Here is a 14431-nt window from a genome sequence, read left to right on the forward strand (position 1 = left end):
GAGGGCCTCTCACGCACAGAGGCTCTTCTGCCGAACGCCAAGGGGCTACATTTCACACGGGGAGGCTGTGCCTGTGCTGCTGGAAGAACAGCAGAGAAAAAGGAGGAAACATACTGATCGTTCAAAGGCTTTTAAGGAACATTTGCCCTAAAAGCTGCACATTTCTCCCTAGGGAGGCGTTTCGGGCCCAAAGGACAGCTACATAATGAAAAGGAATATGCAGGGCAAGGTTTTAGTATTAATTTGAAGACAGCTTAGTTGGCTGGGTTCAAATCACCAAATGGAAATGGAAATCCTTCTATTGTGAATTAATTCCCTTTTGGGGTCTACCCAATTATGCCTTGACAACTGCCCCCTCCCAGAGGGAATGTCACATTACTGATTCACCTGGGTAAAATGGTCAGTTAAACACACTCCTTGGTTCCATTATTTTATTTACTGCATCCTGCCTTTTCTGAGGTCTCAAGGCAACTTACATAGGCTCTACCCTAATTTTATCCCCAGTACCAGTTACTGTACTTTGTGAGGTAGGTTAGGCTGAGAAAGAAAATGACTTGCTTGAAGTTATTCAGTTCCACAATCAAGCGCGTATTTGAGTCTGGGTCTCTCCAAGTTCAGCACCCTAACCACTATACAACACTGGCTGTTTTATTGTGCAAATTGTCAAAAGCTCATACATGTATCACATAAACCTTAAACAGATAACTAAATCCATATCTGTCAGGGTTCTCTTGTTTGCAACCTTAACTCCCCTTAAAAGCAGCTGCTAAGCTTAATACAAACAAAAATTAGTATGGTTCCAGCTTGGCAAGTTGTAAATGGCCCTTCTGCCGTGCATGCTATGTTTACACTTACAGCTACATGAGACATCTACATGTATTACACTCATCTTCCATATGCACTGGCTCCCTATTGATTTTCAAGGAAGTTATCCAAAAAAGCTACACCGATCATTCCTTTCGCATCCCACCTTTTAAAACGTACCAGCAAGGCTGTTTAGCAAGAGTTTAGGAATAGTTCTGCATTTTAGACTGCATATGTAATTCCAAAGAGGGAAAGCTTTAGTGCTTCTGTAAAGTATCACTATTCACCTTCCATCCATTTCACTAAAGATACTTGTATGCTATACTTACGTTGGAGGGGAAAATCCATTTGGAGAACTGATTTTTATACAATACCAGATTTTACTACCTCAAATTGTTGTGAAGGGATAAGGCTTTTTGAAAAGAAAGAAGTAGCAATAGCCCTAATTTCATCAAGCAATTTTCTCTCTTTGCCAGTTATATAAAAAAATAATTTTCTAAAATGCCAGAGTACTTGCTGTTCTGGACTTTATTGCTGACATGCCCTAAGAGTAGCTACATACTGGGGGATAAACCATGTTTAAACTACAGTTTAATATGTTGTAATGAATGAGATGTGATTACCATGGTTCAGATAACATGTTAAGCAAAATGTGATAAACCACCTAATGGCTTAGTGTGTCGGGCAAACCAGGCCTCTCACTAAGTGAAGCTTCTGAAAGTCAAGCTATAGAAAAATTTACAGTATATACTGGCAATGCTTTTATTCTTACAAACCACAATTGTTACGTTGGGCTTTTTTGATTTAATAGAATCCTATAATGAAAGCTAGTAGGTACAATTCAGTATAAAAACTAGGTCAGCACTAAGGGACTGGAGCAGAGAGGTAAGACAGCATTTATAGATTGTGACTCCTTCTATCCTATTTTATATTGACATATAAAACCTGGTTTCCTTGAGAGTTTTGGACTGTATCCCACATCATTCCCAGAGGCTGTTGCCAATTGTGAGGGATGATGGGAACTATAGTCCATAATATTTAAAGGTACCTAGACTGGGGAAGGCTGCTGTATAACAATCACAAGGGTCTTACAGATAAAACAATAAATTGCAACAATGTATGTCCATATAATGAAGTACTACTTATTACTTACCTGTTTTGGGAAAGAGGGGAAAGAAGACTAAAGGAGAGGGGAAGAGCACAGCAGGAAAGTAATGTAAACCCAACGCAAGACAGGTGCTTATTTCATGAAAACCTAACAATCTTGTCAAAGAGGCAATGAAAAAGTTGCTTGGGGTGGGGTCAGGGCTGGCATTATTGCCAGCCAGTCCTCCCTGCTCGTAAAAAGAGGCCTGGAATCCAGAATATTAATATCCAGGTCCAAGAGTAGACACAGCCAACTCCCTGTATTCATACTATAACTTCCCCAATCTGCTATCTTCCAAATACGTTGGCACTACAACTCCCATCGCCCCTAAATATCATGGCGCTGGGAGCTACACTTGGCTGAAATGTGACAAACAAATGCATCTGCAAATGATCCAAGGCAACAATTCCAAGCGTTACCAAGCTACCATTGTATAAGCAGAGGGCTGCTGAGTCCCTTCCTAAAAACTTCAGATTGTTCTTTAAGATACTGTTTATCCACCAACCCTCCCCTCAGCAAAACATTATTTCGGCAGCAAAACCACTCTTGAAACCATATGAAACATGCAACAAAGCTTTCTTAATGTTGCAAAATAAAAGTTTTCTATTGCCAAATTACCTGGTGTCCAGTTTATAAAAAACACCGTGAGAGAAAAACATGAGCTCAGAAACTCCCACACAGAATAGATTAGAAGAAAGGGCTTTTGTCATGGTAAGACATATCATTTTTTTAAAATGAACATCAGCCAGCCACCATCTACTTTATGCCACCAAGTGAAAAAAGAAGTCTGAGAGTGACATTTTAAAGAGTTAGAAAGACAAAGCCTCTTCGTGAAATAATGCATCCATCACAAGAACTCACCACTCCAAACTTCTTGAAGTATTCCCTGAGCTCCGTCTCGCCACAGTTGTGAGGGATCCCACCAACAAAAATTTTATTGGACTTGCTATCACTCCTGGATCCTTTCTACCAATAGAAAAGGGAGAGTTGTACTGAAACAAGGATTTTCTTTTTCAAAACAGTATTTACTTCCTGACAAGTAGAAGTTGGCAAGAATATTTCATCTCATGCTACTGGAGCTGACAGCTCTAAAATATTTAAAGTAACATATATAAATTGAATGTGTAAAAGTGTTAAGGAGCACTGGTTACCCTGCTTACTCCTCCACATTCAAGGCATCTGAAATGAAATTACCACATACACAGGTAGTCCTCGACTTACTACCATTTGTTTAGCGACTGTTCAAAGTTACGACAATGCTGAGAAAAGTGACTTACAGCTGGTCCTTGCACTTACAACCATTGCAATGTCCCCAGAGTCACATGGCCAAAATGCAGGCACTTGGCAACTGGCATGTATTTATGATAGCTGCAGCATCCCGGGGTCACGTGTTTGCCATTTGTGACCTTCCCAGCCGGCTTCTTACAAACAAAATCAGGGGGGGGGGGAGCCAGATTTGCTTAACAACCGTGTGACTCGCTTAACAATCTCAGCAAAAAGTTCATAAAATCAGGTGCAATCACGTGATGCCTTGCTTAACAACTGCACTGCTTAACAATGAATTTTCCAGTCCCTATTGTGGTCATAAGTTGAGGACTACCTGTAATACACAGAACAAAAGCAAGACAGGGAAGGAAAGAACTTGACTATGATAGCTTATACACAAGAAAGGAGAGTCATAGGAAAGGACTAGGGAAAGGCTGATGGAAGCAGAGGGCAAGGCAGGGATTCATAGTGTAGGGGGGCTTCAGTGCTGTAAAAACAATAGCAACATAACTGGGAGAAGAAAAGGAGGCTGAAACCAATGATTTGCAGAGGAGAAAAAGGGAGCACTAAGGGAGGCAACAGCTATGATTCAAGTGAAATATTTAGATAAACGCCTACAGCTTAATTGACTTACCCTCTGCCTTCACAACTCTTCATGATATGGACTCAACCTAACTGAAAAGAGTAACTTCTCCTACAGAATCTCTCAGTCCCCTGAGGATATCATCTACTTTACAAAACAAAGCACCTTAGCCAATTTTTGCAAACTGGTATTAGTGACAAATTCAAAAGGATTAGTGGCAAATTCAATAGGACAACCATTACGGATTGGCAGGCCAAAGGGAAGCCCACTAGGTTACCTAACTAAAGAGCAGTAGGCAGGAAGTTAAGAATTTTTCATTCAAGATTTTTTTTTTTGTGCCAATGCCTTTCCTGGTCTGTAATATTCATTCATTTTTGCTGGAATCAACTATTGTATTACTAACTGTAACTGCTGATCCAACTGCAATTTCCTATCTGTTTTCTACTTTTGTTTAGAACAGTGTTTTTCAACCTCAGCAACTGGCTGGGTAATTCTGGGAGTTGGAGTCCACACATCTTAAAGTTGCTGAGGTTGAGAAACACTGGTTTAGAATGATTTCTAAATGGGAGATTTCACACCTACCTGATACTGAACCTCACACAGTAGGATGATAGCGTTTACCCACCAATTGCATGTACCCTCAACTCCAGTTGAAATTGCAGGCGCCCCTTTCTTCGAACGAGCGGGAAGCATTAATCCTTATAAAGGGGAGTCATGTCTCAGCAAATTGTGACATCTCACCGGCTAGGCTTAGGCCTGAAAACTCCATTTATTTTTGGTGGCACATTTGCATTTTACAACCTGCTTTCAGTAAAGGAACAAAGCCTCTTGGAATTGGAGACAAAAGCATCAGATCTCAGCGAAGACAAGAGGAGGAAGAGGGTAAAGCAACGTTGAGGTTACTTCCTTACCCATCCCTCCTTTGGTCGTGTTCTCTCCGGCTGCATTCCTCGAGGGGTACAGGGTTTGGGATCAATCTGTCAAATGAGAGCAGAAGTGAAGAGGGCTTACTGTTACCAGCATTTGAGAAACGAGCTAGCAAATGCTAATAATTCCTGCCACCTCCCTTTCAGGACGGTGAAATAAAATTACATATTAAGACACTTATATGATGAACCAATGGAAAGAATATGGCTCAACAGAGGTAGAGGCAGGTGCAACTCAGCAAGGCTGTATTCTAGAGGAAGCTAGAGAACCGTGACACAAAAAGGAACCCTGATCTAAAGCAAGGCTTTAGCTAAGACCATTTGTTCAAAATGTCACTCTGGAGACGGAAACAATTCCACGCCAGAGGCAAGTAGGAAATGCTGGAGGTGACCAAGTATAGATGAAATTATAAACCAAAAGAAAAAGTTTCTCTTTTTAGAAGCTACTGTGCCTTAAACAGTATGTGCCAATGTAGTACACAATCACTGTTGTGGTTTAGTAACACTGGTGGATCCAAACTCTACAATTACACTTACTATGATGTTTGCTAGCCAAGGAATTCTTAGAAAGTAGCAGTAACACCCAAAATAAGAAAAAAGGGCAATCACGGTGGTAATAAGGAAGAGACCTCTGTCTGTCTGTCTGTCTGTCTGTCTGTCTGTTTATTCATTCATTCATTCATTCATTCATTTATTTGATGTATATGACCGCCCAACTGGTGAAAGCAACTCTGGGCAGCCAACAACACATTAAAACAATAATAAACAATGTCAGCAAAGAATAAAGACCTACAATGGTCACCAAGGATAAACTCAAACGAAACTATTAACAAAAACCTCTCCACGGGCCATCTAATGTCCCAGCCCTCAGGCCCTGGAGCATATTATATTCAAGAATGGGGGCAGCATGTAAGATAAAAGCTGAGTTCTAGTAGGTCCTGGTCTCCAGTACAGTCCGTATTCAGTAAAGACATCATCACTTAAAACAAAAGGCGTTATTTAACTGTATTCATTTTAAAAGTCAATCGGACACACAGTTGTATTTCTGCACCCAAGTGGAACAACTTACATTTCGGCCATCTAATGTATGGGGTCTGCTGGCCAGGACAGTTCCCACACAGTTGGGATCTTTGAACTTGACAAATCCAAATCCTCGTGACTGATTTGTAGTCTTATCTTTCATTATTACACAGTCGACAACTTCCCCATACTGGGAAAAGTAGCTACGGAGAGTTTCTGTTAAAGAAGAACATACTTCGTTGAGATTAATTTGTCAAAAACGGAATATGGGCCAACATGGAAATAAATGCACCCCGGTAATAAAGATGGTTTGCAATTTTCTAGGAGGATATTCTTACACTTACACTTACTCAGGTGTATACTTCTGGGGATGCAAATTATATGGCCCTTCAGTACTCCTTTTGTAGTTCCAGAGCCCTCCCAGTGTCGGGCCAAAAATTCAGCCCATTCCTCCCACCCCCCATTTTTGCAAGCTAAAAACACCTTTACAAACTTCAACCTCCCTGTCAAGCTCTGTTTAGAGTATGGTCTTCAACACACCAAAATAAGCCCAGAACGACCTTGAGTCAACAACAGTTATATGCCCCTTCTTTAGGATAATCAAAGCAAATGTATAAAATAGTATTACCTTGAAATGGGTTTCCAACCATTCAGTGCTAGAGAGGCAGTGGAACTCTGTTCAGAACAAACTTACAAGGTCAACTGAAGGATGATAGCATGATCATGGTCGATGGGCCAATGTATTCAAGCAGGATTTTAAAGATTTAGGGAGGCTTCTGAAGACACCTGTTTGAGCCCTAGGAACACCAGCCTACCTATCCCTTCTTTCTGCATGTTAAAGGAGAACAGATCTCACAGAATCATTAGGGGATGAGTTTTTTGGTTGTGCTATCCAAAAGGAAACCACATGTAAGCCGCAATCCAGGCTTCAACTAGGAGAAAGTCATACTTTTAAGTATGATTTTGAGATAGTCTTAAGTAAGATGTTCAGGACCAATCTAGGAGGCATATTAATTACCTTGTGTGGTGCTCCAGTCTAGGCCTCCTACAAATAGTTTCCTGAAATTCAAAGAATAAATGAGTTAATTATTTCCCTTTCAAGACACAAAAGATTCTCAACAGTGAAGCATTTTTAGGACTCATTACCCCAAAAGATTGCCTGAGTGGCTTGTAACAACCAGCAAGATGGTAACAGTTGCTCTTAAATAGTTTTTCGGTTGTGATGCTTGCCCTCTGAAATCCTATCTTCCCAGAGATTCATAGGGCTTTCAACCTTAATGATGTTCCAAAAATCTTTGAAAACCTTGCTGTTTTGCCAGGCCTTGGGCCAGGGTGGTCACTGAGCCTTTATAGAGTTTGTTGTTATGATTGTTTTTTGTCTTATGATCTGTTTATTAATTTTTTTATTGTTCTTGCTTTTAAACTGTAAACTACCCAGAGTCATTTAGACTTAAGCAGCCTCTAAATTATAAACAAATAAACTTTCTAAAAAAAATTAATTCACAAGGAAAAAGAGACAGAAAAGGTGGTGGGAAAAAAAACAAATTTGGGCACCTGTTCTAAAAGTTACTACTGCATGACTAAAGAAAAGTGGTATTAGTTTATATACTTTATAGATCCTGAAGTCATTGCCAAGGGAAAAATTTTTCTCCACTTTTACTTATACCATGAAGCAAAGGTTAAAACATGGTGAGGCAGGAAACATGCATGGAAATACTGTAGCCAATCTCTGCCATAAGATTTTATTGAAAAAATTTAGCACATATGCATAAAATAACACATTTGAGTTACTAGACACTAAAATAATTCACTCTGAGTTACATATTTTTATTCCCATTTTACAAAGGCCAAAACAAAACAAAACAACAAAAAAAGAGGTAGCAATTTGCCGTTTCAACCAAAAAGCTCTCAGCTGGGCTGAAGTTTTGATCTCTTCATAACACTATCAATGAATGTTTTGGAAAACCATTTTGGCAAACCAAATGTTTTCCTGTAAGTGTTTCATAAAGCATTTGAGCCTTGGGATTTGAACCATATCCAGGAAGTTGTCCAGTAACTAATCTGTTATTTACCAGCAAACTACTTTTGCATGTTTATCTTTTGATTCCTTAAATACTGAGGAAGGATTTCGAAACTTCTGCGGCATTCAAGCACTTGCACATTCCCAGCTAAAGGCCTGAACAGAATACCCTGTATGTATATTTTCAAGAACTCCCTCAGAGCTCCTTCTCAACCTGCTGTTCTCTCCCTGTTTCTGTTGTAATTCCTATTACCCTCATGGGGTGAACGAAGAGAGCTGTCATTCTGGAAAGCCCCAGATGGTGGAAGTCCGTTATTGACATACTCTACCTGCACTAAAACCTCAACTGCACAGTAATGCAACAGTGTAACTTGAACATTGCTGCTGACATATGATCATGGTAACACAAAAGCTGTGACTCGGTAGGTTGCTATACCAATGGAACAATTGCAGCCAATTAAGAGCAGCAGTTCACTACATCAACAGCGTGCCATAGGGGGCAATTATCCTCTTATGCAATTTCCCTCTCTGCCACACTGTTAGAAATGCATTCTCCATCCTCCCAGCATTTCCATAAATATACAAAATTTTATTTACCATGCTGTGAAGCAAAGCCTTTTCAATAAGAAACTTATGTTTTGCTTCAAACCTGAAAGTTCTGCCAAACTATTTCAGATGACCCATGGCTCACTAGAAACAAAACCTGAAACATTTTGGTTGTTCAGAAAAAATCAAACCTGGAGGGATCCCAGTGTCATCTTAAGGGACAAGCAGGGCAAGGGTATGCTGCCTTCTCTTCCTGCCTCCACAGTTTGTCTACCCGCCCCATCTCTTCTCAGAATCTTCGCTCTCCTGCTTCCCCTCAATCACTGATGACCCAGCAGAACATATCCCACAATTTTGCCAGGACATTCCCATCCCTCCCAGCTGATCCCTTCCCTGTCCCTGCTGCCTGCAGCCTCCCCTCCCTTCCTGGGGCCTGTCGTAACTCTTCCTTATGGAAATGGTGTGATATGTATCAGAAATTACTTCAATTCATTCTAATTTAGACTCCAAAAGAACTCCGGTAACTAAGGGGATGCAACATGTCCTATTTAATCAGATGGGATTCAACTTGTTCAGTCTAAGGATACTGACAAGTTTCCAGAGAAGTGAGAACAAATGCATGCTTAATAGATCCTCGCCTAATAGCAGATGATTAAAGCTGCTAACTTCAGCAAAGGATCATTACCTTGTCGTGGTGCTGGAGCTTGAGCACCTCAGTGATGCCATGAGCTAAACCATGAAGGGCCACCCAAGACGGGAAGGTCATGACAGAGAGGTCAGATCTAAATGCGATCCCTGGGGAAGGTAATGGCAACCCACCCCAGTATTCTTGCCGTGAAAACTAAATGGATCAGTACAACCAGAGATATGTCGGTATACCATCGGAAGATGAGACCCCCAGGTCGGAAGATGGTCAAAATGCTACTGGGGAGGAACAGAGGATGAGCTCAACTAGCCCCAGACGTGATGACGCAGCTAGCTCAAAGCCGAAAGGACGGCTAGCGGCCGACGGTGCTGGTGGTGAACGGCGAATCCGATGTTCTAAGGATCAACACACCATCGGAACCTGGAATGTAAGATCTATGAGCCAGGGCAAATTGGATGTGGTTATTGGTGAGATGTCAAGATTAAAGATAGACATTTTGGGCGTCGGTGAACTGAAATGGACTGGAATGGGCCACTTCACATCAAATGACCACCAGATCTACTACTGTGGACAAGAGGACCACAGAAGAAATGGAGTACCCTTCATAATTAATAGTAAAGTGGCTAAAGCAGTGCTTGGATACAATCCAAAAAAACGACAGAATGATCTCAATTCAAATTCAGGGCAAGCCATCTAACATCACAGTGATCCGAATATACGCCCCAACCACAGATGCTGAAGAAGCTGAAGTAGAGCAGTTCTATGAGGATCTGCAGCACCTACTGGACAACACGCCTAAAAGAGATGTTATTTTCATCACGGGAGACTGGAATGCTAAGGTGGGCAGTCAGATGACACCCGGAATTACAGGTAAGCCTGGCCTGGGAGAACAAAACGAAGCAGGACATAGGCTGATAGAATTTTGCCAAGACAACTCACTCTGCAAAACAAACACTCTCTTCCAACAACCTAAGAGACGGCTTTATACGTGGACTTCCCCAGATGGACAACACCGAAATCAGATTGACTACACCCTTTGCAGCCAAAGGTGGCGGACATCTATACAGTCGGTAAAAACAAGACCTGGAGCTGACTGTAGTTCTGATCACGAACTTCTTATTGCACAAGTTAGGATCAGACTAAAGAGATTAGGGAAGACCCACAGATCAGCTAGATATGAGCTCACTAATATTCCTAAGGAATATGCAGTGGAGGCGAAGAATCGATTTAAGGGACTGGACTTAGTAGATAGGGTCCCAGAAGAACTATGGACAGAAGTTCACAACATTGTTCAGGAGGCGGCAACAAAATACATCCCAAAGAAAGAGAAAACCAAGAAGGCAAAATGGCTGTCTGCTGAGACACTAGAAGTAGCCCAAGAAAGAAGGAAAGCAAAAGGCAACAGCAATAGGGGAAGATTTGTTGTTTGTTGTTTATTCGTTTAGTCGCTTCTGACTCTTCGTGACTTCATGGACCAGCCCACGCCAGAGCTTCCTGTCGGTCGTCGACACCCCCAGCTCCCCCAGGGACGAGTCCGTCACCTCTAGAATATCATCCATCCATCTTGCCCTTGGTTGGCCCCTCTTCCTTTTGCCCTCCACTCTCCCTAGCATCAGCATCTTCTCCAGGGTGTCCTGTCTTCTCATTATGTGGCCAAAGTATTTCAGTTTTGCCTTGAATATAATTCCCTCCAGTGAGCAGTCTGGCTTAATTTCCTGGAGGATGGACTGGTTTGATCTTCTTGCAGTCCAAGGCACTCTCAGAATTTTCCTCCAGCACCACAGTTCAAAAGCATCGATCTTCCTTCGCTCAGCCTTCCTTATGGTCCAGCTCTCGCAGCCATATGTTACTACAGGGAACACCATTGTTTTAACAATGCGGACCTTTGTTGTCAGTGTGATGTCTCTGCTCTTAACTATTTTATCGAGATTGGTCATTGCTCTTCTCCCAAGGATTAAGCGTCTTCTGATTTCCTGACTGCAGTCAGCATCTGCAGTAATCTTTGCACCTAGGAATACAAAGTCTTTCACTGCTTCTACATTTTCTCCCTCTATTTGCCAGTTATCAATCAAGCTGGTTGCCATAATCTTGGTTTTTTTGAGGTTTAGCTGCAAGCCAGCTTTTGCACTTTCTTCTTTCACCTTCATCATAAGGCTCCTCAGTTCCTCTTTGCTTTCAGCCATCAAAGTGGTATCATCTGCATATCTGAGATGGTTAATGCTTCTTCCAGCGATTTTAACTCCAGCCTTGGATTCCTCAAGGCCAGCTTGTCGCATGATGTGTTCTGCATACAAGTTGAATAGGTAGGGTGGGAGTATACAGCCCTGCCGTACTCCTCTCCCAATCTTAAACCAGTCCGTTGTTCTTACTGTTGAAGAAGAAGCTGAAGTAGAGCAGTTCTATGAGGATCTGCAGCACCTACTGGACAACACGCCTAAAAGAGATGTTATTTTCATCACAGGAGACTGGAATGCTAACGTGGGCAGTCAAATGACACCCCGAATTACAGATAAGTATGGCCTGGGAGAACAAAATGAAGCCGGACATAGGCTGATAGAATTTTGCCAAGACAATTCACTCTGCATAACAAACACTCTCTTCCAACAACCTGAGAGACAGCTTTATACATGGACTTCACCAGATGGACAACACCGAAATCAGATTGATTACATCCTTTGCAGCCAAAGGTGGCGGACATCTGTACAGTCGGTAAAAACAAGGCCTGGAGCTGACTGTAGTTCAGATCACGAACTTCTTATTGAACAATTTAGGATCAGACTCAAGAGATTAGGGAAGACCCACAGATCAGCTAGATACGAGCTCACTAATATTCCTAAGGAATATGCAGTGGAGGTGAAGAACAGATTTAAGGGACTGGACTTAGTAGATAGGGTCCCGGAAGAACTATGGACAGAAGTTGGCAGCATTGTTCAGGAGGGGGCAACAAAATACATCCCAAAGAAAGAGAAAACCAAGAAGGCAAAATGGCTGTCTGCTGAGACACTAGAAGTAGCCCAAGAAAGAAGGAAAGCAAAAGGCAACAGTGATAGGGGGAGATATGCCCAATTAAATGCAAAATTCCAGAGGTTGGCCAGAAGAGATAAGGAATTATTTTTAAACAAGCAATGCGTGGAAGTGGAAGAAGAGAATAGAATAGGAAGGACAAGAGACCTCTTCCAGAAAATTAGAAACCCTGGAGGTAAATTCCAGGCAAAAATGGGTATGATCAAAAACAAAGATGGCAAGGACCTAACAGAAGAAGAAGAGATCAAGAAAAGGTGGCAAGAATATACAGAAGACCTGTATAGGAAGGATAACAATATCGGGGATAGCTTTGACGGTGTGGTCAGTGAGCTAGAGCCAGACATCCTGAAGAGTGAGATTGAGTGGGCCTTAAGAAGCATTGCTAATAACAAGGCAGCAGGAGACGATGGCATCCCAGTTGAACTGTTCAAAATCTTGCAAGATGATGCTGTCAAGGTAATGCATGCTATATGCCAGCAATTTGGAAAACACAAGAATGGCCATCAGACTGGAAAAAATCAACTTATATCCCCATACCAAAAAAGGGAAACACTAAAGAATGTTCAAACTATCGAACAGTGGCACTCATTTCACATGCCAGTAAGGTAATGCTCAAGATCCTGCAAGGTAGACTTCAGCAATTCATGGAGCGAGAATTGCCAGATGTACAAGCTGGGTTTAGAAAAGGCAGAGGAACTAGGGACCAAATTGCCAATATCCGCTGGATAATGGAAAAAGCCAGGGAGTTTCAGAACAACATCTATTTCTGTTTTATTGACTATTCTAAAGCCTTTGACTGTGTGGACCATAACAAATTGTGGCAAGTTCTTAGTGGTATGGGGATACCAAGTCATCTTGTATGCCCCCTGAAGAATCTGTATAACGACCAAGTAGCAACAGTAAGAACAGACCACGGAACAACGGACTGGTTTAAGATTGGGAAAGGAGTACGGCAGGGCTGTATCCTCTCACCCTACCTATTCAACTTGTACGCAGAACACATCATGCGACATGCTGTTCAGCGTTAACAGAACTCCTCAGTACTATGCATGCGTTTTCCCCCCTGGATAGGGGCCCCCTCCTGCTCACCATCAGTACTCATGACAGTCTGATTTTTTTTTCAAGTGAAGAATGTTGGTATTTTCTGTTGAATTTCATTCTGTTGTTTTCAGTCTTCTTCTCTACTACATCAAAAACATTTTTAATATTATTTCTGACTTCAGCTGTCCCTCCCAATTTTGAGTTATCTGCAATTTGATAAGCATTCCCTCCAGCTCCTCATCCAAGGCTTAGAATTATTAAAGAGTACCAAGTTCAGAACCAAGCATTGTGGCACCCTACTTGAAATCTCATTCAACTGGGAAATTATTAGCATCTTAGGCCAAGCCAAACCAAATTCAGACAAATCAGCCATCAATACCGTAGGCACATAGAGATAAACCACATTTAGACACAATTCAAAAGAGACAATAAAAAAACTAGGAAGGAAACAAAAAGACTAGAATATATCCCCCACATATCACTCAGATAAGCAAGGATCAACACCAGATACAGAGGCAGAAAACAATACACTAATCAAGGAAACCACACCCCCTTCAAAAGTGGCAAGGCGAGCTACTGCATATAAGGAGGCAGCAAACCCCACCCTCCCTCGCCCTGGTGATGTTACCTAGTTGGGCAATGAAATGTCTGCAAGCAAACAACCAAGCTCAGGGAGCACCAAGGGCTCCACAGTTCAACCTTGAGGTACAGATATTCTCTTCTATTGGAACTTCATTCTGGTTTGAGAAGATAGGTGGTTTGAGAGAGGGGTTAAGGAATCCATTCATGCCAAAGTGGAAAATCCTTCCCTCAACAGAGGCAGAGGCCTCAGACACAACTTGTCCCCCATTTTTCACGCTGCTCTTTCATCAGTCCCCAGGAAGATTAAGACCCCTTCACAAGTTTACCAGGAAGGCCACTCTTAAGGATTCACTTGGGGATGAACAAGGGATTTAGGAGTGAGACATCCCAAAGGCAATCCACACCTCCATGGCACAATTAATAGCCAGTCAGGTATAGGGACAATGCAGCCAGCCTGGAAGACATAGTACATGGGATCCCTCACCAACCTTTGCCCAGACTGAAGAAGCTGCTTGGACAAGCAGTGAAACGTTTCAGCCAAAAAGAAAGAAATCCAGCTGCCATGACTCAGCCTACAGACAATTCCACCTGGATGACTGAGAATCTTCATCAGCAAAGAAGCAATCTCCTTAAATGAAGCTGTCTTTCAATTATCTTCCACACCAAAGGATAGGGCTCAATTAAAAAAAAAAATCCAAGCAGGAGCCCTCTACCTCCAACCACCCTCTCTGCAATCACCTCTGAAAAGATGCCAAAATCCAAAAGTTCAAGGAGGCAGTAAGTAACTAATTTAGCTAGGTTGACTGTATTGATTTTACTTGGAAAG

The 14431-nt window shown here is 41.9% G+C and overlaps 1 protein-coding gene across 3 annotated transcripts in view; it reads right to left on the minus strand.

Annotated features, from left to right (window-relative positions):
* Positions 1–14431, minus strand: part of DAZAP1 (DAZ associated protein 1) — a 52085-nt gene that overhangs the window by 23024 nt on the left and 14630 nt on the right. For 2 of the 3 annotated variants that reach the window (XM_063290854.1, XM_063290855.1), the window contains exons 2-5: positions 6765–6805; positions 5796–5962; positions 4712–4777; positions 2813–2917 (exon numbers count right to left, since the gene is read on the minus strand). In XM_063290854.1, the coding sequence (XP_063146924.1) occupies positions 2813–2917; positions 4712–4777; positions 5796–5962; positions 6765–6805 (379 nt within the window). Of the gene's footprint in view, positions 1–2812; positions 2919–4711; positions 4778–5795; positions 5963–6764; positions 6806–14431 lie in introns of those variants that run through there. The other variant, XM_063290856.1, reaches the window with a different exon arrangement.

The sequence above is a fragment of the Candoia aspera genome, chromosome 1 (genome assembly GCF_035149785.1).
Source record: "Candoia aspera isolate rCanAsp1 chromosome 1, rCanAsp1.hap2, whole genome shotgun sequence".
Taxonomy (NCBI): domain Eukaryota; kingdom Metazoa; phylum Chordata; class Lepidosauria; order Squamata; family Boidae; genus Candoia; species Candoia aspera.